The following is a 27,770-nucleotide window of genomic DNA, read 5'->3' on the forward strand; positions in this document are numbered from 1 at the left end:
TTATATTGTGTGAAAGAGGATGATCTGGAAAATAATTTTCTGAAAAGGTGTTCAGATTATGTACTGATCTCAGTTTTCACAAGAGCAGTATTATGATACTTTTTCCAAAAAGTGTACATTACAGCTTCCAGAAAAAGGCATACTGCTTAACATATCATTCTATAATATATGCTTTACATACCATAAATGACTTAACTGTTTCTAACTCTTACTACTAACAGCCATAAATTTTGAAAGATAACTTTTCTCAAGTTAGCAGTGTATTAGAGGTTTTATTCTTATGCATTAGACTAATGTGATGATGTATTGATTATCTACCAAGAAGCAATACACACAAAACAAACACACTTGTTTATAATGTTATAACATACACATAATAACTAACTAACTAATGAACTAACTAACTAAATAAATAAATAAATAAATAAACCATATAGCTTGTAATTTGTAAATGTCGCAAGTTTGGAAACATTTTTCTGAAGTTACTCAAAAATTATAAGAAGAATATAAATTGAAAGGAGCTGTTCAAATCCTAAACTGTGATTCACCATCTGCAGTGATAATGTGAAATGTTTTAATATTGAAAGAAAGGAAATTACAACATCCATAATACACATACTTTAGGAATAGTATTAAGGCTATTCAAGTCATTCAGGCTTTGCTAATAAAATTTAAACAATTTTATAGGAATGCACTGGTTAGGGCTGGTCAAACCATGGCAGTGATTTATCAAATTCTTTATGAATTGTCATTTTACCTTTGAAAACATTAAGTGTAATTGGAATTTCCACTGTCTTGCTCACGCTTTGCCTAATTTACAGGCCTTGTGCTTCTTTGATACTAAGTTTCTGTGGTTAAGTTTTATAAAGCAGACAAAAGATCTGAATCTGTGTCCCAAAACTACTGTGCCAGTCACAGGCTCTCTGGTGTTCCCAGCTGAGAAAAGACTGTCAATAATATGTAAATATAAGACAGTAATAACTTGAGAACTGAAAATTTTTGCAGGGAAAAATGTGACCATAACGACCATCTCTGAAACAGTAGGTTAACAATTAACAATTCTGTGTGTTGTATTCTCTCTTATATACTCTCCAGGCAAAATATGTTTGCCACCAATACAATACAATAATGGTTGCAGGGATATCTGAAAGTATCACCAAAGAAGCCTATTTAATTTATAAGGATCAGAAATAAAAAGTTCTAGTAGTGTTCTGGGACTGTTTTGTTGTATATGTGGGTGAAAAGCAGGACTGGGTGATCTGCATGACTATGGTGATGTTGTAAGGGTTCAAGCTTTCAACAGTCTTACCAAAAGGAAGACTGGCATACAGGCTTTTTTTAGTCTGTGATATTCTTTTAACAGTATCCAACCACTTGTCTTTATGATAGAGGGCCTGGCTAACTCTCTTCTCAAGGACAGTTGATATTTCCCATTGGACTTCACTGCTTGTGTAGGGTGGGGTCTGGCTTTGTAGGTGGCAGATAAAACTCAGTGCCCTGTTTTGAAGCGGTGATCAGTCTCAGTGATATGATTTTATCTTGGGTGAAGTTTTCTCTTATTCCCACAAGCTCCATTTTAAGGATTGGGTCAACAAAGTAGGCTACACAAGCGTATTTTATGGGGAATCTGGGATTCTTTAAGAAATCTCTAGTTCCTTTTCTTGTCTTAAGCAAATTGATGTAACCATGTTTTTTTGGCATGCAGTAGATGCAGCTGCATATAAGGGGGTTTTTAGCTTTTTTATGACCTAAATACACGTGAAAATAACCCTTGAGAATTTTGTATTTTCCTAGGACCTCTACTTAACAGACATATTTTTTCCTCTAGTCAGAGCTCATAAGAGAACTTGCTCCTTATGGGAATGGCGTGAGTGAGGAGGTGTTAAGTAGGCAGATTCATCTCTGAGTAGTTGTTTGTTACTGCCAGTTTGTGCTTGAGGGAAGAGGTGACTTAACTTGCTATGTTGATTTTAAAATCTGGCACTAGAAAATGACATCACAGGTAATAAATATTTCTAGAACATAGCCAAATATGGCATTGAATATGTTCAGGTTTGGAGCCATGATCAATAGCAACTTGTGAAAAACCTTTAGTGGAGAAGGATACTGTTTTTGCATGTACACTGTCTGTGGGGGTATTAAATCCTTGATTAAATGAATCTTGATAAATCCTTGAGTGTTTGCTGTTCAGAAATGCAAGCAAAATGCAATATTTAGGCACGTCTACCTTGATGTAGAAGTAAGTACCATCATTTTGACTTGAAGTTGGCAGAATAATCAAGTAGTTTTATTAAATTAAGTTGCCTCTGGATCTAGAAAAAAAAGATCTAATAAAAAATAAAAATGCACAGGAAGTAATATTTCACTAGAGATAAATAAAACACACAATGAAGCAAAGCAATGATGATAATGATTTGACGTAAGTCACTCATGGTTTAATTTTCATATACTAATCAAAAATTCAGTAACATTGCCTCTGTGTCTGTCATTATTATATCATAATGTCTGCTAAATTAATACCCCATTCTTTTCTGTTTAAAATTTTATCCCCTACCAATAGAAACCATGTTTATATTACACACAATAATGGCACTTTAAAATCTGGATATAAGTATGTACATTTATAGTAAATATAATAAAGTACAATTTCAGACCTAGAAAATTGTAAAATAACTCAAGCTGTTTTACAGCATTGTCTTAAACTATTAGAACTGTATACTTAATATTAATTATTTATGAGCTAACTAATCTAGGCTAAACAACTAATATTGAGAGAACGAATTGCTTTCATCTGTAATGCTTTACTTGAGTGCTAACTTGAATAACAATCTGCATAAAGATACAGGCAGTACTGTGTCCTGGGTACACAGGCTATTAATAGCTACAGGTCCCATGCTACCTGCTGGAAATAGGCAATAGCTGTCATGGGAGCTCTGGAACTTCTAATTCATTTTGAATTATTTATATTTCAGTGTCATGCAAAGATTCAAACTATGGAAAAATGCTTCCTTTCCAACTGTCTCTAGATGTTTCCCTTCTAGGGGGACAGAAGGTTCACAAATGCTGTGTGAATATAATGCTAGGACTGGACTGTAAGAGTGAAGATATAAACAAATACATTAAAATAAAACTTATTTTGTACTAACTCAGTGTTATTGTACTTCAAGTATTGTAAGAAAATAAGAGCAAATCTTCATAATATCAAGTTTAGCTTATGCAAATTCTCTCTCTATATATATTCCAGCAGGAATTATAATCACTTGGTTGTGTCCAAATCAAGCCTAATATAGTAAATCACAGCTCTGGGAATCTCAGATTTATAGCTCAGAATATCTGCTGATATCTGTGGTGATTTTTTTCTGTTGAACTTATACTAGCAAATGACAACTGTCACATACTGAGAACTTACCATTTTGCCATTAGTTCATAATGGAATCACCCACACATGCTTTGACAGAAATATCCACAAAATAAGTTCTTGCCATAATAACTCATAACTGCTGTTTCCTCATTTTTATTGCCATACTATATATTTATTTTTTCATCTGTTCTCTTTCCATAATCAAAGACACTGATAATCTCTTCATTTCCTCCTTTCCTTTGTGTTTTCTGTACATTGGATTTTTTAATAAAATAAGTGCCTCAGAGGTCTGTGGGACAATTTGTCCATTGTTAAAATCATTAACAAATGACTTTACAAAAGAACATTTCAAAACTTCATGTCTAAAGACAAAATTCAAAACTGAGTTTTACGAAGTGCCCCATAATGTTTAACAGATTCCCTTCTGTATTTGAGTTCATATCTCTCTGGTGAGAACCCACATGTTTCTCTAGTGCAAGAAAGATGTGTCTCCACTGGAACTAAGCAACATTTTGGACTTTTGGAGACCTGGTCTTTTCTGCCCTATACAAAGAAGAAAAAAAGTCATTGGAAGACATATAAAGACCTTTTCCTGATGTATTTCCTCTCATAACTTTCTGTTGGTTTTAATGGAATAGGAACTTGAACAAAGGTAAAGAATGGAGTTGATGTTTTCCAGGCAGCATATGAGCAGAGTAATAAGATTCCTTATCTTGCCACCCACTGAGTGTACATTGTTATCAGGAGCAAATAATTGCAAATGCTCTAGTTAATTGTTGGATTCATACACAACTTCGGCACCTCATGACACTTCTTGCCCCTCTGTTTTCCACTGCTTAGTGTACCTTATGGGATACATTCTTCAGTATATGAGGGAATTAGTGAAACTGACATCTCTATTATATTTATGCTTCTGAATTTTCCATGTTCATTCATGTGATATTATGTTGGGATTTTTTCTCTTTCTCTTATACACTCCTTTCACTGCTGTCCATGTCTCCCTGGGAGTCAGATGGGCTTCCTTGTCCCTCTCCACAGCATGGGGGTGGGTCTGCATTGCGACACCACGAGAGCTTTTTTGCCTACCCAGACCTCTGCTGTTGCATGCAGATAGCACAACATCTGTGCCAATTGCCAACATCATCTTTCTGCTGCAAGTTAGAAATAAGCATGTGGTGTATAGATTACGGGTGTCAAAGCAGGTAGATGCTGTCTATTTGATAACTGTTATCTGTGATGTGCTGCTGTGAGGAAATTGAATTTGATCCATCAGGCAAAGATCTTTCCAGCTGGGGGTACTACTTTTACCTTGGCTTTTCCTTTTCATTCAGTGCCCACAATCTGATACACCCGATACATAATCTAATGGTCGTCTTTTTAGGTCAGTGCACAGCCATGCTGACAGAATGTGAATTACACTTCTGTATCAGTTCCTGTGGATTTGACTGCTGGACAGCACACAGACTGTAAATGCTAAGGTAAAGCAAGTCACCTTGTCTCAGTTCTGTCATGTACCTGTATAAATCTGTATCACTGATGTTGGGGAGGGAACTGAAACTCTCAGATAACTTGGGAATTCAATGGAAGTCCAAGAAGAAACCTTCTTGTTATGCATTTATGTATTTCTAAAGAAAGAGTGAAAATTGACAGCAATTTTGTGCAATTTAATTCACAAATAGTTATTCTTGAAAGTTTAACCAAAAAGAGTTAATGCTTAAAAGGACCCTTTTCAGTGGAAAAGCATCACTCAATCCTCTGCTGTTCTTACAAATGTAATTGTTAGTCTGCATGTGAGATCTCTGTTGGTTGTAATTCAGGGACAGTATTACTTCTCCTAGTTTTCATTTTCCTGTTTCATGCTATGTATGAGCTAGTACTTATTGCTTAGCATGTAAGAATTAGTTTTGGTCAGCTGAAGAGTAGGTGCAGTTGAGTTTTAGCAAGAGAACTCTGAACTGGCACAATAGGCAGCTGAATTTTCAGAGGTACACTGGGAAGGCAAAAGGCCTTGGAAGAGAGGGATTCAAATAAAATGTTCCCTTAGGGCCTAAATGGGCTCGTGACTGGAGATGAGTGACATGTTTCTGTTTGACTGAACTACTTTATGGTAAAAATGAAGGTCTTATTTGCAGAGAGATTTACCATAGCTCTTTAAAATTTTATGACTGCCCATGCAGTCCTTCTTAAGCATTCCCAGGATAAACAAATGAGCCAAGCAGATGCTCTTGGCATTTTGTGGCTTGGCCTTTTGACTGTTATAATTGTGTAAGATACAGAAAAATTGCAATAACAGATCAGCATGTTTCACCTAAGTGTTGCTTCCATTTTTCTTCATTTTTAATTCCACTGAAAGTTTAAATGTGACACTGATGGCTCAAGGAATATTTCTGGCAGTCCATCGTAAAGACGCCTTTGGCTTTTTGGTTACTTTGGAGTGTGGAGCTTTCCACTGATAATTTGTCGGTTTGACTTTCAATGAATACAGAGAAACAGAATAGACATCTATGGATGTCTACCAAGAATTCATTCAAATATCCTGGTTCTTACATCACTACTACTCACGGTAACCATGAGTCCCTGATTTATGAGGCGTTACAACGCCATATTTCAAAGCACGCAACTTTACATAAATCATTGTAATTTTTTATTTCTCGTTCATATATAAGATATCCTTAAGTTCCTATAGGGTGCTAGACCTTAAAATTGTTCCACTATTATGAAAATATGCTAAAATTATGTTAAAATTATTAAAATGTTGATTTAGGTTAAAATTATTCCACTATTTACCTTAGTTCATGTGTTGATTATAGCCAGTACATGTCTTCCTGAAGTCAAAACTCAGATCTAAAAAACAGAGAATGAAAGTTACATTTCCAAAATAAGTGTTCAGAATTAGATTTTAAATACATCCTGGTATAGAGGTGGAGTGGTATTCTGTCAAAGTGAGACTCCCAACATTTCACTGACTTACGTTCTTCATTCAAACACTCTCCTTATTTTAGACGAACATTATGTTTCACTTGTATATCTTCTTTTTTTCCTTCATATCTCTTCAAAGCTCTTTTTTATTCAGACCACCAGGCAACAAAACCCATTACCTTTTCCCTGTTGTTGATATGCTCTGCCAGCATATCAGTGCATTGTTATTCAAATTCTGTCAGCCTGTAAGAAGCACTCGTAGCTTGATTTTAAGAAGGAAAGAGCAGTTGTGACCAGGGTCTGAAGATCAGTAGGCCATAGAACATGGGCTAAAAAAAGCAGGCATGGCATTGCACAGAATCCCTGTATCCTCCTGCCACAGTCCTATCTATCGAGTACCAGTCAGCTTTGTAAGGTTTTCCACAAGACCAGCAACAAAGGTGGCACATGGCTGTTTAATTTCTTCCTTTAGAATCGTCAGTCTAGCTTTTCATTAAAAAGTAATTTAATTAAAGTAATACATTCCCCAAGCCATTTTAGATAGTAATGCTTTTATAAAAAGCATTCAAACAAAAGAAGTTCAGTGGGAAGCAAGAACACACTTGCTAAATATTTGTCTAATTACTGCAAAATCACATAAATTTGCTGACAAGATAATTTAACTTTGAGTAGAGGATATAATCTCTACCAACAGGGTATACCTGCAGCAAAATTCATTTCTATTAAGCAAAAATATCCATAACTTATGCCCACTCAGAAATTTTGTACTTATTCAGACAGGCCTTTGTGTATGGAACCTGCATTCCCTGGCACAAATGTTAATATATTAAAGTGAATTCAATAAATGTTATTAGTTGCAAATGATGAGATTATTGGTGGGAAAAAAAAAAAAAAGAAAAAAAAAAGAAGAAAGCAAGCAGAACATCACAGGCCTTTTCCAGGTCCAAAACTGCTTGGTTTAGATTGTAGACAAGAAAAAGCTTAATTAGTGAAAGAAAAAAAATGGGCTAAATGTGAGAACAGGGTTTATTTTACTTTAAATATATCATTAAACATTCATAGATCTGAAAGTTGCCAAAAAATCAGTGAGTTTCTTCATTGCCACAGCTGCCTATGGCTCATTTGCAGCTTTTGTCTTTAAGAAGAATGCAGGAGGTTGAGAAGTCTATCTGTTGCTTAACTCTGTTTTCATTTTTAGCTCTAAGTGTGGCTCATCCAATTTATCATTCTGTGTGAAAGGATCAAATGACACTCTATAAATGTCAGAACTGGGTTAAAATCCAAACAGCTATGGTATGATGTAAGATATGCAGAAGCTATTGGCTATGATTTTTTTTAAGATTTGGTGCTCACAGCAGCCTTCAAGTTACTTCCAGAAATGTGACCCTAAAAGCTTCAGATAAATACTGATAAACTGGAGTTATTCCTCAAAAGCTTGAGTAGCCCTAGGTTTGTAGTTGTAAAGCTTTCAGGCTGTTAAATATGATATGGGGTACTGTTCTGTCTCACAGCAGTTCTAATTGTCACAGCAGTTCTGTCTCACAGCTAGGTCTATGTGACCAGACCATGCGATGCTGTGAGAGGTGGGAGCAGGTATCTCACAGCTGTTTTAATATGGGGAGCTCTCAGGAGTCTGAGCATTAACAGATCTGCCTAAGTGGAAGCAGGACTGGGAACCCAAGGTCTTTTGCTTGAATGCCGCAACTCCTGAAATAAACATCTCCTTAAGTATTTTTGTTCATCATTTAGAATTTGACCCCAGGGATACATTCCCTATGGGAGGCCATTTCTATGTGACAAAAAATGAGAGGAGTGGCAGAGACTTCTTAACTTAACCAATCATTTCTGGGTTTGAAAACGTCAAACAGTAAGAATGTCTCAGTGGTTTCTCAGAAGGCATATTTTTAAATTCTAATTATGCAATTATATTGCCTTTGTAATATTTTAATATTATCCTTTAATATTATCCTGTAATTCCTAGGGCAATAATATAGTAAACCTTGATAAATTATGGTTAAATATGAATGTTTTCAAGTTTAGGAACTGAAGATTCTATTATATAAAGTTGCTACAAAAAAACAAGAAAAATGAAGTTCCTGTGCAGGATTGCAAGAAAGTGTTTAAAAGACAGTGTTAGCATTGGAGAAACTATCTCTATATTTCTACCATGACATTTTCACAGCTGTTGTGAAAACAGCTGTGAAAATGAGTATCTTTCATAAGCTGCAGTGGATTCTGTTCTAAAGTAGTGCAATAATATTCTTCTTCCGTTCTTGTTTCCCTTGTTTGCCTGTCCTCCACTTTTCATTTTTTCCCTTCTCAGTATCTATTTAATGTAATTTACTCTCATTCTTTTATTTCTAAAAGCACTTCTCCATGACATTTCAAATGGAAGTATTTCCTAAAATGCCATTAAAAAGCACTTGCATGAAACTGGTTTAATGTTCAAATACTTCATAAACAAGCAGCCACATACATAATTTTATCTCACAAAACCTGTCCTGTCTGCTCTGTGAGATCCCAGGATCTTACTAATTTGTAGGTGTCAATCTTGACATAGCTCTTTAAGTCCTTTTCACCTATGAACACCTTTGCTTGCAGATATCCACATGGAAGGACATGTCATATCGTGTGTAAACCAGAACAGAACTGTCCTTTTGGCTGGATATGAGAAAATGGATATTAAATCTCACAGCTTTGGTCTGTAGAGCAGTCATCTCCCAGTTGGCATTCCTGCACCCCACGGGATATGTAATAAATGGGCCAGGAGACCAGCTCCCTTTTAATGCCTTTTTTAAGTGATCAACTCTAGGTGGGGGCCCGAGGAGCCACGAACACCGCTGCTGCTCCCTTTGGCGACACAGAGGAGGACATGATCAGTTTTGCTTCACAGCAGAACCGGGGCTTCCGTTCTAATGGGTGTGCCTAGGAAAACATCTTCTGGCTCATCGGCTAGGGTCCTCATTCCAGTCCAGTTCTACTGAGGTGATGGTGACCTCTAAAACCTTGTTGGTGGAGTAGAGGGACTTCCCCCCAGTAGGTCTAGTCACTTAGTTCTTAAAATTTTGAGTTGGCTTGTCGTTTCTGGGGTCTTTTGTTGGATTTTCTTGAGCTTTTCTTAATTTGCATATTCCCAGGAATGTTTCCAGCTGCCATTTTGGGGAGCAGCAGAGGCAATACCTGAGGGATTCAGTAAGGGTACAGGTAAGAGGGGGGTACAACCAGGGTGTATGTAAGGGAGTTAACAGTGGGGGGTACAAGGGGGGGTACATAAGGGAGTTAACAGTGGGGGTACAACAAGGGTTTAACAGTTATCAACATAATTAGCTGATTACAACTTTAAGTGCATTAACAGCTCTAATCACATTAACTTGTGAACTTGTTCATAACAGGATACACAAGACAAGACACTGTGGTGCAGGAAGAAAGCATATTTCTATCAATAAATAATAAAATAAAGTAGAATTTTGAAATTTGTTTATGTCATAATTTTTTCATTTCTATTTTATGTACGTTTTATTACTGTGCCTAATATTAGTCTAGTATTAGATGTATATAGTTTATAAATAAGCATACATATGTTGGAGTATATTAAGAACTTTTCACTTACACTGGTGCACAATGAGAAAAATATTTAGAGACCTCTGCTCTAGACCATCTAGTTCACCTTGACCACTGTACAGCTATTACATCTGTAATGAATAAAATACATGTATAATGCCCTACCAAGGCCTGTATCTGTGTCATGAAGGAGAAATCCTATTAGTCATGACAAAAAACAGGTATCTTCTTTCCCCTATGAAAATAAACTCAATCAGCTTCCAGCTGTGCCTAGAGTTTGACAGTGCTTGTTCATCCTTTGCAATTAAGACATGGTGGAAGCTGAGGACAGAATGTTTTGACTCCTTCTGTTTCATAAGGATTTCGTGTCACAAAACCCACATGGGGCCTCCTTAATTGGTTTTGGTATTCAGCCTGCAAATGGTCAAACCTGAAATCTGGGTTTGCAAACACAAGCAAACACTGAATGTACAGGGACAGTTTTCTGGTTTTTATTTATTTAAGCTGGAAGAGTTAGGGATGTCTTACTTGGCAGTCTCACACAATTTGAGAATTGATTTTTTTTTTTTTTTGACTCAATATATGTAATTCTTGCTGATTATTTTTCATTTTTTTTCCCAAAACTCATTTATTTTTTTAGTTTTTTCTCTCGTTGAGGTGATATATTCAGCATATATTAACAAAATACCATTCATAGATCAACATTAGACTGCACCATGCAAAGAGGAAAAGGTGAAAAACTGACAATAAATGTTTGAATGGCAGTGGAAGCATTGCAGCAGCTCATCTGCAGAACCAGGGACACCTTTATATGCCTCTTTTTTTCTGTTTTCTCTTCTTCTCAGACTGTGGACTGTGTAGGGCAAAGACTGTTTTTTTATTTTCTTTCTGCGCACTGCCAATAATTCCTTCCATGAAATCATGCCCTTCATCCTAACAACTACTGTACTAAAAATAATAATCACAGCCATCACTACCAGCAGTACGTAAGGATGTCAAATGCAGAAGGTCTAATCATGTACTGATGAACCACTGGAAACTGTCTGAAAGCAACCAGACTGGGAGGACTGATGCAGAGGTGGGAGAGTGTGAAGTATTCAGTGAGCACAAGCAGAGACCTCGAGATAATGAAGGCAAATTTCCAGTAGGATTTAAATTATGATTTTGTATTAGCAGTAGGTTTGAAATAGACTGGCAGTCTCTTGCCTTCTGGTATAGACGGAGAGAGCCGATCTTCCAGTTCCCCTCCTGTTACTTGGTCACCATCAGTGCTAAGAGCTTCACTTCCTCTTTCCAAGGGCGAGACACATGAAGCTGCTCACACCGGTTTCTTCAGTCCCCGGAGAGTTGCCAGGCTCTGGTTGTGCAGTAGTTCGTCATAAATAAGCATTGCCATCTGATGGCAGAGCCATGGTATTGCACAGTCTCTGCCTAGGGCAAGCCAGCAATCAACCAAGTGACTTGCTCCGAAATGAAGTGTCTGTGACTGAACACCGGATTTAATTTTTTTTTTTTTTTTTTTTTTTTTTTTTTTGACACCATTTTATGACGTTTGCCCTGAGAGGTTGTAGAGTCTCCTTCAGTGGGGATATTCAGGACATCTAGAGACAATCCTGTGCCATGTGCTCTGTGATAACCCTGCTTGAGCAGGATGGTTTCATCACGTGACTCACTAAGGTTCCTTCCAACCCCACTGATTCTGTGATTCTGTTATTTTCTGCGAGTCACACTAAAACAGTGCTTCTTCAGCCACATCCTTGGTATCCTTGTTGCCTTTTCTCTGTGTTCATGCTGCTTTCTTCAGATTCACAGAATGAGATACCCCTGCTTAATAATGTAACAGGCTCCCAGGATGGCTGAGCCATATCTTGCAATGCACTAGTGTTCAAGTTATGGCTTCCTATTAGGTTATTGATCACAAATATAGCTGGGCTACAGCAACAGGGGTGCACTTTCTAGAAGCGCTAGTCCACATATGTAAGGAAGGAGTAGGAAGGGAAAGTGTGCAGGCCAGGCTCACACCTTCTTCTAAGCACTTAGAGCTGCTACTTGCAGGAGGTGAGCCCTGAGTGGATACACCTCTCAGCTCTCATACCTACATTCTAAAATCAAATGGGAACTAGTTTGCCTGGATGCTGGAATTTGAACAAATGGAAGTATTTTTCTCAGTGATCAAAAGTCTGATTCTGACACTGCCATCTAATTGATTGAGTTCTTCCTGTCTTGACACATACTGTGTTTTGGGTATCAGCCTTGTGTTGTGTGATGAACTGATACCAGGACCATGCAAAGCAAGGGCTGGAGTTTAGCCTATGCAACCTTCCACGTGTGTGTGAGTCATGAAATTGAATCTCGAGTGGTCTTAAAAATTATGCTTTTCATTTAAACCTGTACTTGTACTCACGAATGGGTGAATTTGATTTTACAATAGGTCATTTGATAAGAACAAAAGCATATACCCAAAACCACTACAAATGTCAAGACAAAGTTGCTCAACGTGCTTCTCAAGCAAGAGTGATGACTGCCTTTTCTGTATTGCACTGTCACCTACAAGACTCAGTTGTGGATTAGATCCCTCACATGCTGAAGACTGTACACAGAAAGCACAAAATAGCCATACGTGTCTGATACCCTCATTGTCAAAGGAAATGTTTTTGCTACTACTGCCACCAGTAAGGAAAGACTACTTGCAGCAATGATGGCAAGTTTTAAGACAATATCTGACTTTATAACTGGATTTTATAGTTATCCTAATAACTAGTTAATGTAAGAGGATTTTGAGCTAGTCTTTATTAATCCTATCACAATCAAATGGGCTCTTAAGCAACTTAAAGTACTCTTGCTACCCATCTATCATCTCTGTTTTTAAAGTCATACCAACTTGCAGTAATGTCCTAGCTGTATGTGTTTAATTTTCTTTTCAGTTCTCCAGAGCTGGCCCTGAATCTGCTTGGTATGTCCCTTCTCCACTTTCTTCTATACTGTTCGCAGCTGTATCACCAAAGAAACTTCAAGTTAATAGAGCAAAAGAAAAAAAAAGCAAATGCAATTCTTGAATATTTAAGTTAAATACATCATTATCCCATTTTCCTTCATTATTTCTCAAGCTGAGTGAATTCCCAAAGTAACCAGCCAGCTATTCATGCAGTCACAATTTTTCTCTGTGGCCCAGGATAGTTTTTCCTTTGATTTTCTTTACCAGCCTCTCTACATCACAACATGACTATAAGGATTAGCTAATGCTTATTCAGAATTCAGAAGCTGTGGCAAACTATGCAATCAATGGATAAAATTAATTTTTAAAATGTAATACTTATCAGTAATTTTAAATAGGTTTATTGACTGTACTTCAGGCATTGAACAGAATACTTATAATAGAGATGAACATGGAATGACCATCTAAACTATCACTCATTCATTTGTTTGCCATGTTTTTCATCGCTTACACAAAAGAAGACTTTTGTGGATATTATGTTGCATTTCTGCATCATGCTCCATAGTATGTATATCACTACTAGAAGTTTTCAGATCTGACCCTCCTCACACTGTCAATAAACCTTTGAAAAGCCAACCACTCTTCTGGACCTTTATGTAGGAAAACATTTTTAGTTATGCTGATTAACAGAGATTATCTAGAAATTATGAATTAAATCATGTACAGTTAAAATTACTGTAGCTAAAAAATGATGAGCTGGACCTCTGAACCTCTGTGACACTATCCATGTAATGCCTCCAGAAGAACAGGATCTGAAAAACCTAGACAGATTATACTTGGAAATACTACAATATAAACAGCAAATAAATCTGCAAGGACATTAATGGAAAACAGCTCCCAGCAATCTAACCCATGATTAGGGTTTGAAAATGGAGATTGACCATTTATATGAAGTGTTTTTCCTCCATCCACCTTGAATTTTGCAGGTCTACAGCTTAAATTTTATAAAAATATTTTTTTGTTTTTCTAGTTGGATGTTACCTTGACAAATTATGTCATGTAATCATGACATCCTGTCACTTGGTATTGACAGAAATTATTTATTTCTGCAAAAGGAACTGTTGTAACTATATAAATATAACTCTACTTTAATTACCTTCTTAGCTTAGTTTTGAAGACTCATCTCTTAGCACTGAAAGCTCTATCTGGTTTTAACTGTGGTTCTGGGGCTTCTTTCTGTTTTTTTTTTTTGTTTTTTTTTTTTTTTTTTTTTTGGTTGGGTTTTGGTTTTTGTTATTTTTGTTGGTTTTTTTGGGGGGGGTTAAATTTATTTTTTCTTTACATAGACTTGGTGTGATTACTTAAAATACTTTTAGTTTATACATTTTACAAAGTGAGAAATTGTAGCAAATGCAATAACTTACATTTAATATCTTGTTTTACTTGCCTGGTAGAATCTTGTGAATAAGTAAAAAATACAGAGATATAAACCTCGTGGTTCAAGATCAGTTCATATTTGTATTTCAGAGGCATATAGACTTCCTTTCCAGGATCTACTGCCTGCACATTAAGTGCTTTGTCCCCCTCCAGAAAACTGCAAAGGTACTCTCACATGGGCTGGTCTCACACTGAAATGCTGACAGTGTTCCCATTACCACAAGAGGGCACCAGGCACGAGAAAATCCCTTCACATTCATTAATATCAACCTTATAGTTCATCTCTGCTTCTTAATCAGTTGTACTACTATGATACATAATATCAAATGAAACCCCTTTTACATCTAATACACAAAGAAATTATCTTTTACCCAATTTGTACTCCTAATTACCTATGTTTAAACTTCAGTTTATGCCACTTGTTATATTTTATCTGTGTCCAGAGAGGTGAAGTGCTTTCCTATCACACTTGTAAATCAATGTTCTATTCTATTGCCTATGTGTGGACCCTTTCTCACACAGGAAATCCACATAGGTGAAATGAAGCACTTTCTGGAGCAAAGAAGACAGAAGATTGATTGTACATCTAGAAATCTTCCTGATTTCACATGTGCAGTTCCCCTTTTCACCCTGATCCATCTCTTGCAGCAGCCAGGATCTGCCTCATTCATCCCCTCGAAGCTGCTCTGGCCCTAATCATCATGGCATCGCATGGCAGAGAGCATCTGCACTGGTGGAGTGACATTGCCTTGCAAATTATCTCCATGTAACTTGCCTGATCTTACCTTCTGTCTCCCCAACCAGCACAAAACTTCTGCAGCTGTGAAACTCCTGCACAAAAGAAATTCTTCCTCAGCAAAAGTGGAATCTTAAGCTGTTTTTCCCACATGGACACTCTTACTTCAGGGGACAAAAAAAGTCCTCTGTGAAAGAGTTTCACTCCTATTGTCTTTTTGTCTGGCATTTGAACCTACAAGAGGCAACATTTATAATGAAGGATTTCTCAGTGTTTGTCTTATTTTCAAGATAATTCAAAGTAGTTACATGGATTTGTAATCTTAGAGTTCTAAAACTGCTGTGAACCATGTCTACTTGACGTCATCCCTGCGCAAACAAGTCCCTGTTTTCTTCTGTACAGAAGTGAGCTGTTACAGCAATGTTTAGTCAACCAGTACTGACTGACCTTCTCAAATCCACAGATTCATTTCAATAAATGTTTAACTACTGTTTTCCAAAGCAAAAGGTTCACAACGTGTAAAGCCTACTTTTAATCTTACACTGATTTTATAGTTACCAAACAGCATGGTTGCTGTAGGGCTGCATGGCTTGTCTACCCTCGACCATTTGATATGAATTAATTAATTAATGTCATGTCAGGTTTCTATACTAATAGTGGAATTCCAGAAATGACCAATGTATGCATACATTCTGAGGTGAGGCGTGTGGAGGTGGATTAATCTCAATGTTCCATTGAGTTGCCTCAAATACAGAAGATTAAGGACATGCTAAATCTCTTTCTCTGCAATAGAAAATGCACATTTGGATGGACTTGTATGAAACCAGTAACCTTTCAGATGATTGCAATTTCAGTTCACAATACTTGTTTCTACCTGTCTTCCATAGTGGGAATGGAGGAGTAAAACTCATCTCCTACTCATCTTACAAACCCCAAAAGTTCAGAGATAAAATCTCTTCATCAAGTGAAGGACAGTATATCTTCCCTGTAAGATAGAAGGTTAGTTACCCTCAGGCATAGATACCAAAACCTTAGGTATATCTTGAGCTGGTTTTGACTATTTTATACTGAAGTGCAGCTCTTCCTGCAGATTATCAATGTATTTGTTAGAGTCTTCACATTCAAGGGAAATTGTCCCTAATCAGAGACTTTGTGGTTTGTTACTGCAAGTCATGTATCCCCAGGTTGTTTTGCCTACTTACTGCTACCCAGTTGCAGCACAGACATCCAAAATTTTATTGGGTCTTTATGGTTTGTTGTTCTCTACTGCTGAGATTGCAGTAGCTGCTCTAGTTGTTTGTAAAGAATTGCTTACCCTTAACAAATGAGCTAACTTCCACGTTTTGTAAATTTTCCCAAATCCCCTGCCTCTAAAAGAACATTTTTATGACACTGGCCTGTTGACCACTTGCCAAAGACTGAAATATCTTGTTCAGAAGAGCACTACTACTCATATCTAATATCTTCAGGAGTGTCTGTAATACTGGGCATGGGTAAATTAGGTCAGAGTTGTTTACAATTTTAGGAGAAGACATTTATGCATACCTTCCAAGTATTTAATGCATAGATACGCAATGTACTTTGCATGAAGATAGAATGTACATATATGCAAAGACGTGTGTCTTGTAAAAGACTTTCACCCTGTGTTTGACACCATTCAGAATGATTTCAATTTGTGGTTTCAACTTAGGTGTATTTGAGACTGTGCTTATTCAACTCATGAATGTAATCTGCTGAAAAAGAATAATTTTTTTAAATATTCATCTTCTTAGATAATAGGAATATAAAATAATAGCTAGAACAAAAAATTTGAGTAGTTCACTCATATTCAGGTTTGTGTTTGTCAAATTATTGTGTGAAAGGGTATATCTAGGGTCAGGTGTTGGGCAAACCTGGTTTCCTTTACTAGTACTTGGATTTTTCTGATCAAACATAAGCAGCAAAACTTGATTTTGCTGCAAAATCAGAAAGGCTAGAACCAAAAGAAATGAGATTCAGGCGGGTCTAGATTACCTTGCAGCAGTATTTGTGTGAGGTGCTTTAACTTCTAGCTTTTGAAGTGGGACTCAACCTATGTCTTTCTATTGAACAGGTTTGGAGAGTTTGTTATAAAAGTCTTATTGGGTCCAGCTGTCAGGGGCTGTTTCCTTGCAGCTTTTTTTTGGTGTTGGTTAAGGCTGGGACACGTGGGGTTAACATGACCTCTGTAAACTGAGTAAGTTAATACTTGATGGAATCGGTTACTGAATATGTGGTTTTCCTGTACTGAAGAGTCAGGATGAGAGCATTCCTGTGCAGCAGAAGTTACTGACCTTGCTCTGTAGGTTGTGCACAGTTTGTTATAATCTACAATGACACACACAGAGTGTTGCAATCAAGTGGTGAAAGGAATCTGACTTCTGAATTTTGGAGCACAATTTCAGGACCGTTAGCATTGAAGAGTGAACTCTGCAAACAATAAGAACTACCAGCACCCGTGTGTCGATCGACTCCGTGCCGTTCACATAACGAGGGCCCAAAGCATCCTTCTGTCGTCTCTCCCCGCACAATGTATGAGACAAGATTTGGCTTAAAATAAAATAAATTAAAAAAAAAAAAAATATAAATAAATATAAAAAAAAAAAAAAAAAAAAAAAAAAGGTGCGGCGGGGATTCCCCACCGCGGATATTTCAGAACGTCGGTGGGAGGGACCGCTTTCCTCGCTGTCAGCCTTGCCGCCGCCTTCCCGCTGCCCGGCGGTGGCGGGGCCGGCCCTGGCCCGCCCTGGTCCGCCCCGCCCCGCAGAGGCAAGTGGCCGTGCTGGCCGCCGCGGGCTCACTCGCACCGCCGCCACCATGACGGACCGCTCCACCTTCGACACCAATGTCATCACCATGACCCGCTTCGTGATGGAGGAAGGCAGGCGGGCGAAGGGCTCCGGGGAGTTCACGCAGCTCCTCAACTCCCTCTGCACGGCCATCAAAGCCATCTCCACCGCTGTCCGTAAAGCGGGCATTGCCAACCTGTGAGTCCCGGGATGCGCCCCTCACCTTTCCGCATCCCCGCGGGTCCGGGGCATCCTGCTGCCTCCGGGGTGGTGGGTATCGGGATGAGGATGGGAATGGGTATTTCTTTCACCAAGAAAAGCCTCTGAGTAGGGTTACATCAACCCATCCTCTTGCACAGAGCTGGAGGTAACTCCTTTAGTATCTTGGTTTCTTGATTTTTTCCAAGTGACACAGGTCCTATGACTTGTCAACCGTGTAAGCTGCCTAATCTTTGAGAAATGTCTGCTGATAGTAGAACTTCATTAATACTTTCAGCAGGTGTGGGCACCTGGAGCCATAAGCCCAAATATACCGAAAGACAAAGCCTAGCAAAATAAGGCTGAATTATAGCTCATTGCATATTGCTTAATATCAATGCATAATTTTATTCTTTGAGGTGACAAATCAAATTCAGAGTGTTGTTTTTTTTTTTTGTTGGTGTTTTTTTTTTTTTGTTTTTTTTTTTTTTCATAGTGCATCATAGCAACTAGAGTTTCTTCATGAAATGTTGGATATCTAAGGATTTTAGAAAGTGCACTGGTTAGGAACGATAGTGTCTGTAGTCAGCCAGTCAGAAGGATGTTGTTCTGGAGATGCATCAGAAGGAATTTGGAACTCTTGAAATGTGCTGGTCAAGGTTTTAGACATGGACTATTTCATTACTTAATGGAAAATGCTGTAAAGAGAAAATTAATTTGCCTCTACAAGCCATGCAGAGGAAAATATATTAAGAAAAAAGGCAAAAATCTTCCACTTTATGTATGCATAAGCCATTTTTCTGTTTTGACTTCAGACTGCAGGTAACTGTGGTAATTTTTAATTGTGTTGTGCTAGCCCTTTCATATGCCTCCTATATCTATCAATAGAGACTAGGGTGTTCCAGCTGTAATCTGATTTGTAAGCTTAGGGCCCTATTCCTTTAGTGTCTTACATGTGTGTCTGTTGGCAGCCACCCACAGGTTTGGTATCTGTGCTCATAGACTTGCCTTATGATCCCCTGCACAGTGGTTTTAACTCTCCATCACTGCTAGGGTAGCAGGCTTTGGACTCCTAAGCCTCCTTGAGCAGTTCCTGCTGTGGAACTGAACTTTATAAGCAGTGGTGAGATTTTGCTTTGCTGTCCGGGAATGCGAACAAGTAAGCATCACTGCAGTCCATTTCTTTGGACCATCCTCAGACTCAACTATGTGCCTAGTGCTGCTCAGCATGGGAGGTGCAGAACAGATGTGGAAGACTGTTCTGCCTTCCCAGCTGCAGGCTCCACGCCTGACACGTCTTCTCCTCCCAGGAGTCCCCAAAAGATGAGGTACAGAAGCTGTTCTGCTGCTGTGCCTCCACTCATAAGCATGGTGTTCCAAATACTTTTTTGCTAAAAGCACTTTCACTGTTGCAGAAAAATATTCAAGTCACTGTAGCAGAGGTGGAGGAAGACAGAGTTATGCCAGGTCTTTTTCTTTGTCTCATGCATAAAACTGAAGAAATGCATTGCTAAATAATGTGTTCAATGTTATTACATAATACCTGAAATACCAGTGTTCAGCCTAATCAATGAACTGTAGCTGAAAGACCTAAGAGTCATCTGAATGTGTGCCAAGCTGGCTATTGTTTTCCCCTTCTAAGAGCTGAATTTCCCCTTTCTCTGTTTTGTGTGCTTACAGGATCACCTACCATAAGGTCTCCTGATATTTCAGTATGCCAGATGGTTTGATTCTGATTACCTTGCAGCATTTTATTTGCATTTTTTATTTGTATTTCTCAGTTCTTTTCCCAAGGAGACATTTACTACTTCAAATCAAAACTGAAAACATTAAATCATTAATAGGTTGATTTATCTGTAAACAGACTTTTTCTGCTGCAATTTGCACATCATATTGCTAATCAGGAGTATATTACACACAGAGGATATAGCATAACTAGTGTCGTCAGATTCACATATATATTCATATTTTTAAAGTATAGATTCATATGTTTTTAAAACATAAAATATTCTAATGAATTCCTAGCTTTTAGGGTATGCAGAGCCTATAATTACGGAATAATATGTAGGTTTTAACAGATCATTAAAAAGCACAGTTGTAACTCAACCTTCACAGCCTGGTCTGGCTGTGTTTAACTATAGTTTACAAAAAACTGAAAAGTGATTCCTTGTTTTGTATTTCTCAGCAACTTCTAGATATGCAAACACAGCTAATGGTAACATGTCTCAGAAAGAATTTACCAGCCAGTAAATATAAAACAGGTTTAGAGAGCTGCGATGTCATTTGAAAGTGCAGTATGTTTACAGGAGGTTTTACAGGTGTAAGAAACAGAACCCTTCAGAAGATGCAGTGGTCTGTTCTCATGAAATGCTCTCTTTTGCAATTGCTCTAGCTATGGAATTGCTGGATCTACCAATGTGACTGGAGATCAAGTAAAAAAGCTGGATATTCTTTCCAATGACCTGGTGATTAACATGCTCAAGTCATCCTTCAGTACATGTGTTATCGTGTCCGAAGAAAACAAAGATGCTGTGATAGTGGAAACTGAAAAACAGGTTAGTAACTTCAAAAGTTCTCCCTGCTTGATTTCAGATCAGCCTGTACAGGTGTACTGTTCCACATCTAAAGAAGTAAAACTGAACTAAAAGTTTCAGAAAACGGGTACTTTCCTAAACTGGCAAATGAAGGTGGAGATGATGAGTGGAGAGAGTGTTACTCAACATTTGTTCTTTCTGTCATTTCTGCTCTCCAGACTAATGTTTGTTGGTTTTATTTATTTTTAATGTGTTGTTCCTCCCCACCTTCTTTTTCTCCCACCTTTTCCTTATTTTGGGGAAAGCATTTCATCCATCCCTATCTGATCTCTAGAACTATGCTCTGAGTCAGTCAAGCCCTTTTGAAGTGTTACTTTTTGAGTGAGACACTGACAAGCTGTTCTCTGCAGGTCAAATCTCGAGGTCTTTAAATCACAAAAATTCTCCTTGAAGCCTATGAAAGACTTAGCAACAATGAAACAAAAGCATTTTTTACATTTATTATTATCATTTATATTCACAAGCCTGCATGCACTTGTTGTGGGATAGTTTCTATTTCCCAGCTAATATTTTGGTCTGATCATGTAAAAATCTGAGTAAAAATTTAGTAAAAACAAACCGGAAAAACATAATTTATGAAGTATAATGAGAATTGTTTTGTTTAAGCAGTTCTTTCTCTCCCTGTTGAGAAATCTTCAAAATTGATTTTCTAGACATTGGATTTCCTTAGATCTGAACAAATATTCTCAAATATCATTGAGGGAGTCTGAGTATTAATGCTTTTCTAAACTAAATGTGAGCCATTACACTGTTTTTACCAATGCATACCAGGAATTCCTACTTACAGAGTAGAGCATTGCTGAACTTAAATTTAAGTTCCTGACATGCAGGATAAAATCAAATGAAAAACCAACACTGCTGTTACACACTATTATTAAGACAACTATGAATAAAATGATGGGGGAACAAAAATTTTAAAAGGTACAGTTAATTCAGCTTTTCTCCTGTACTGTCAATTTCCTATATGTACAACACTCCTTAATCCAGCAATAAGGTAGAGATTTCTTTTTAATCCCCCCAAACCAGGGTAAGATCAGTACCTGACCATTTCAGAGCACAGATAAAGGAAAATTTATATTTTAGGCATGGCAGCCATTAAAGAGCTTTTTTATACCTCTGTAGGTAGAGGTAAAATAACAGTTTTTAGCTGTACATGAAAAAGGCTTATCTTAATTTTGTTTTTTCTCCTTACTATTCAGAAAGATATTTTGTAACCAAAGAGAAAGTGCAGCCTAGCCTAGATGGTGGATATGAGAGGATTGACTTCAATTACACAGAAGAAACTAAACCAATAAAAGTATTCCCCTTTTTTTTCCTCATATTAAAAAGTATATGAGAAAACTTCTCTTTTCCTGTGTTATCAACTGCTATGTACTTTAAAGATTTCTCAGCTTCTGGTTTGGCACAAATCACAGTTGTGTTCAAGGGTTGAAATCGGGGTCAAAGGATTGCTGACATTTGAATTTGGTTCCTTCACAATCGATAAATGTGCTTTAGCTTATATTGCTGTGTAAGTCTCTGAGAAAATTTACCTACTGAAATGTTTTTATTTAGAGGAAGTGGAAGTTCTCTTTTTTGTGTTTTTTAGGGTAAATACATCGTCTGCATAGACCCTCTAGATGGTTCGTCGAACATTGACTGTCTTGTTTCCATTGGGACCATCTTTGCAATTTATAAAAAGGTAAAATTCTTTCATATAGAATAGGAAAAAATATTATTGTGCAGCTTTTGGTGAAATAAAATTGCATGGGAAGACAATAAAATCTAACTAAACCTGTTTGTGAAAGAGACTCAAGGCCAGCTTTAAGTTAAATCTAGTATTTCACAGACACATGGATTTGAATTTGAATTAGTCAGGATTTGAATTAGTCTCTTAGAAGAAGAAGAAGAAGAAGAAGAAGAAGAAGAAGAAGAAGAAGAAGAAGAAGAAGAAGAAGAAGAAGAAGCTATGTGTACATGGAAACCTAGCTGATATTTAATTTGCCAGCTAATGAAATTACCCCTTGGAAAAGATCATGTCTTAGGTTTCATGAATATTTGTGTTGAGGCAAAATACCACGTGGTTGTCATCTACTTGAGGAATGTGCTTTCAGGTTTTCTTGTTGTCTGTACTAATAGTTCTGTTGGCCTGAGGACAGGCTTCAAAAACAAACCAGAGCTGAAACATGTCATATGCATTTGAAGTGTCTAATTCACTCTGAAAGGCAGAAACACTCTCTGAAGGAGGTTGAAATACCAGATTTACAGGTCACAACATACGGGAAAAAGCAAATCAGATAAAACACACCCAACTGTCCATTTTAATCATCTTTTGTACGTTGTCATATATCCCAAAGAAGCTATTTTCAACTTCATTTTTGTGTGAAGGAAAAGAAAACAAAAAAAAAAAATTCCAAGTGCATTTGATGAGCTTTGAACTCTGTGAGTCATGTTTCATTTCTTTTCAACTGTGCCTCTGAGTTTTCCTCTGAGCTATGTTCATCATGACTTACAAGGAGGAGCATAGCTCTTTATTATCTCCTTAATCCTTTCCTGCTTCCTGCATTCCTGCTAGGCTTAGTTAGAACTGCATTTCTAGATCAATGTGTTTGTATCCTGTATATAATTTGTATTAGTGCATCCAGTAGGAATCTTAGTTGGGGATCATGGAAACATGTGTCAACACATGGCATGGATATGGAGCAGAAGACTGTCCCTATCCCAGAGTCCCATCATGTACCAGCAGTAGAAATGAAATAAAATTGACTATACTCTTTCTTGTTCTAGGTGTCCCCTAATGAACCTTCTGGGAAAGATGCTTTACAGCCTGGACGTAATCTCGTGGCAGCTGGTTATGCACTCTATGGGAGTGCCACCATGTTGGTATTGGCAACTTCTGTGGGAGGTGTCAACTGTTTCATGCTGGATCCGGTGAGAATATACTCTGTTTCTTTGTTTCTGCATTATGGATTGCCAGGTACTGTCTATAAGAACTGTTTGTCCTCAGGAAAATCAACCAAAGGAGCAGTTTTCGAGGTAGCATGAAGGAATGAAGTACAAATATACTTGTTCTTATAACCAACCAGCAATAATGTCAAGAGACTTGTATTCCACCTGCCTGATGCAGTGACTGAACAACAGGAAGACAGCTGTGTCTGCAGAGCAAATACACAGCATGTGCAATCATGTGATACTTAAAATGAGCAGTTCTCTCCAGTACAAAATACCCTTTAAATCTTATTTGTCTTCTCCTTAATGCTAGGACCTTAGTAAACCAGAGGAGCATAAATATTTAACCTTCTTCTGTATTTTGAGATCCCACCATGATGTGTAAAAGAGTAAGTGATGTGTGTGGGTGATGTGATGTTCTAGCATGCATTTGCCATGAGCTTTAAAACAAAAGTCATGTTGATCATAGCAAAAAATAGTTTGCTTTAGCAGCCTGTTTCTTTATGATCAGTCAGGGTGACTCCTGCCAGTCTTAAGTTTTTATAACCTGCAGTGATTAAGCTGCAGGAAATATAACTTGGTACACTCTGTTTAGTAGCAGCTTAAATAGATGCATGTATTTTTGACTTTATTCAAGCAACAGATTTAACTTTGAGCATGCATGCATGTTATTTTGTTTACTGTTAATACTAACTTGGAAATTTACTTTAGAGAAAACGAAACAGACAGGCCCTTGGTCACACGCTTCCAGTTAGCCCAAGCAAAAGAGAACTGGAGTATCTGCAGCTGTTTGAAGATGTTTATGCATTGGTTCAGCCAGCACTCTCAGTTTCCAAACTCCCTAGAGTTCTGAAACTTATATTGCTCTAAGTCTAGCAATGGAGAGATAAACAAATTTGCAAATAGCATTTTTTGGGCATAGAAAATAGAGCATGCTTGGAATGGTAGTATGAGGAAGCTTGCATGATGACAGGATTCCTGCTCTGTCTGTGTTTTATGTATAAACAAAATACCTTGCATGTAGACTGCAAAGACTTTTTTGTAGGTACAGAATTATTTTAAAAATTAACAGTGGTAGTAAGTTTTTATTAAATTTAAATTGTATTTAAATTGTGTGTTATTGGGTTTTGCCTTGATTGGCAAATAAGTGAGCAATTAATGTTAACAAATATTTTTTCTTTCTTATTGTTAGGCAATTGGAGAATTCATTTTGGTGGAAAGAGATGTGAAAATCAAAAAGAAGGGAAATATCTACAGTCTCAATGAAGGCTATGCTAAATATTTTGATCCTGCCATCACAGAGTATCTCAAAAAGAAGAAATTCCCTGAGGTAAAAGATCCTCTTTCAGAGAAACGTTCTGATGACAAACAACATTCATGATCAATCACTCATGATCAACACTCATGATCAATCTCATGAACTATTCAGGGCTTGTTTTCCTCTCTTGTCTATTTAAAATATAATTTGATGTACAATTGCTAATGCGAGCAGCAGTTGATAAGATCAGATATTTCAGCATTCTCAAATACTGCACTGCACCTCTTTTGCATTTTTTTACTTTCTTCCTTTTTTCTTTGTTTGACTCTTTTTTCCTGACTGAGGACCTGAGTAATGGTGCTAAAGGCAAAACTGGGCATTTGGTAATCAAGTAGAGAGGAAATCTTGTCTGGTGATGAAGAAATTTGATCAACATGTGTTGTATTGCTGCTTCCTCACTGCAACATCGGAGTAGCTGGAGAGCGGCGTGGAGATGGCAGTGGGTCATTGCCAGTGGTAACACGAGCTGTGTCCTAGGAGCACCTCTCTCTTGAAAATCTAGTGTAGTTTCGAGGCCTGCTTTGTGTTTGTGCAACTTCCTAGTGTCAGGAGGCCCAAAGCTCCAAGAAGTGCCCATAAAAGGTTCTCATGCCTTACATATTTCATCACTGGAGTTATTACACTGGCAATGACATGTGAACACCTACTATTGTTAAGTGTTGGTGTCCCTTCCTGACTTCCTTATCTTGCTTTGAAAGAAGATTATGTTTTCATCATTCATCTTTCCAGGCTTAAGTTGTTGTTTATGCAGATATTAAAATGTACTCCAGGGAGCAGAATAAGGAAATAACATCAGAAGTCAAGTACGAACTTTTTCTTAACAAAAAAAATTGCAGAAGCTGGCAAAAATGGTTGGAAGAAGTAGGGAAGATCACTTCTTTTGCTCTTCAATTCTTTTTCTGCTAGAAAAGACAAGGCCCCAGTATCAATTACTGGAAATGCAGTGTTTTCCAAGTGTTAGAGCCAGTGAAGAGCTGGGATACATTTTCTGGTTTTGGCACTACTGCTCATCTATGCTGAAGTCTTCTGTTACTCATTTTCCTTGGATTTTCCTAGTTAGAAAATGAAGAGGATACTGACATACCCTGCAAAACTACTTTATCAATGGAGCACAATATGGAGATGAAAGATGTTAGGACTGCTAAAGGGGCATGTGGGGGAGGTTAACCTGATGTCCTGTACAGTTACTTTTATTGGAATGTTTTTCTGTAGGATGGCAGTTCACCATATGGTGGGAGGTATGTGGGATCTATGGTGGCAGACGTGCATCGCACACTGGTGTATGGAGGAATCTTTCTGTATCCTGCTAACTCCAAAAGTCCCAAAGGAAAGGTAAGCCTGAATAAACCCAGTGATAGAAAATATTGTATTATCTAGGCATTTCACTATCAAGATCAATATTTTGATTACAGAGCCTGTGTTTTGTAATTTGGTAGCTTGTGTGGGGGGATACAGCCATCCCTTGCATGCTGTTGCAAGTGACAGCAGCCTGTTGTCAGACACCTATTCTAGGGCTGCTACTCACCTGTTTCAACTGCAGTGACTTCTCTTTGTCTGCAAATATATCCAGCTTGTGGAACATACCAGGGGGTGGGCTGCTTAAACAGGCATATCAGCCAAAACTGGTGAGTCTGGTCCCAACAGAATAGAACATTACAAAGCAAAGAATCCGCATTACCTTGAGATTTCTAGCACAAGCTAGTTTGTAAGAAGCCTAAATGTAGTCAATCCATTGGGAGAAGAGAAAACCATCTGCATCTTGTGCATAGTAACAGGACTTCATCTGGAGGAACTCTGCCTGGCTGCATCTGCCAGGACAATGGTCAATCAGGGAGGATCACGCACTTACAGGATGACAAGGGGATTGTTTATTCAGCAAAGACCTTTGATCTCTTTTGTAATTGTCCGTAAAATATTGCCTCAGGTTGCAGATAAGATACAGTTATTTATTAGAGAAACCTAGTGGCAAGCTCAGAGCTCATGTTTTTCTTTATTTTCACACAGTCCTCTGTGGTCTGCATCATTAACAGTTGTGTCTTAACATACAAGCTTTATCTCTTCGTAGATAGCACAATGCCAACATGGAATATGGAGAAAGCACGGAGATTGGGGAAAATCCAGCATTCACTGTGTTTTTAAAAGAAAAATCCACACAACTTCATTGTTGAGTCAATTTTTATATGAAATAAAGAGTACTTAGAATATTGATTGGTTTAAAATCATATGCCAAATATATTTATTTATATGTCATGTTTTTTGGCATTGCCTGGCCTGATTTCTGCCATTTTGACTTTTGTCTTCTAGCTGAGACTGCTCTACGAATGCAATCCTATGGCTTTTGTTATTGAGAAGGCTGGGGGCATAGCTACAACTGGTCATCAAGCTGTACTAGATATAGTGCCTGAGGATATCCACCAAAGAGTGCCTGTTGTCTTGGGATCTCCTGATGATGTGAAGGAGTACCTTGAGATAGTCAAGAAACATTCAGCTAAGTAAACAAAGCTTGCAGAATTCACTGTGCACAGGGGATAAAATGTCTTACAGCTGAACCAAAGAATATGCTGCAGTACTGTGAGATTGAGCTGTCTGACTTCTGTAGCAAAAGAGCAAATGAGCCATATTTTCATAAGATTTTTTTAAAGTGAAATCTTGTGCAAATGCATTGTGCAATGAAAGACATTAAAAGATTGCATTAAAGGAAGCATTAAAAATTAAAGCAATGGAAAAATATGTTTTCTTTTTCATTTATCATTTGTGGTTACAGAAGAGCCATGTGTGCTGTAAGGAAATATTGTGTTGCATTCAATATCTAGGGGGAATAATCTCACCTTTCTCAAACAAGTTACAAACTATCAGAGTACAGCTAACTCTGTCCTCTTTTAAAAGTCCTGGGAAGAAGACTCAGCCTCCTCTTACAGTAAGTGACCTTTCCTAGACCAGTGTCTACACCGCTGAAGTTGCTCACTGTTCTTTGGT

At 37.7% G+C, this 27,770-nt stretch overlaps 1 protein-coding gene across 1 annotated transcript; it reads left to right on the forward strand.

Annotated features, from left to right (window-relative positions):
- Positions 1 to 17,717: 17,717 nt before the first annotated feature.
- On the forward strand, positions 17,718 to 27,524 carry LOC128782315 (fructose-1,6-bisphosphatase 1-like). Its single transcript, XM_053932581.1, has 7 exons — positions 17,718 to 17,954; positions 20,347 to 20,509; positions 22,137 to 22,229; positions 23,315 to 23,458; positions 24,669 to 24,806; positions 26,007 to 26,126; positions 27,099 to 27,524. Exons 1-7 carry the CDS (start codon positions 17,785 to 17,787, stop codon positions 27,288 to 27,290), a joined length of 1,020 nt encoding a protein of 339 aa, XP_053788556.1. The 5' UTR covers positions 17,718 to 17,784; the 3' UTR covers positions 27,291 to 27,524.
- The last annotated feature ends 246 nt before the right edge of the window (positions 27,525 to 27,770 follow it).

Source organism: Vidua chalybeata, chromosome Z, assembly GCF_026979565.1.
Source record: "Vidua chalybeata isolate OUT-0048 chromosome Z, bVidCha1 merged haplotype, whole genome shotgun sequence".
In the NCBI taxonomy this organism is placed as follows: Eukaryota; Metazoa; Chordata; class Aves; order Passeriformes; family Viduidae; genus Vidua; species Vidua chalybeata.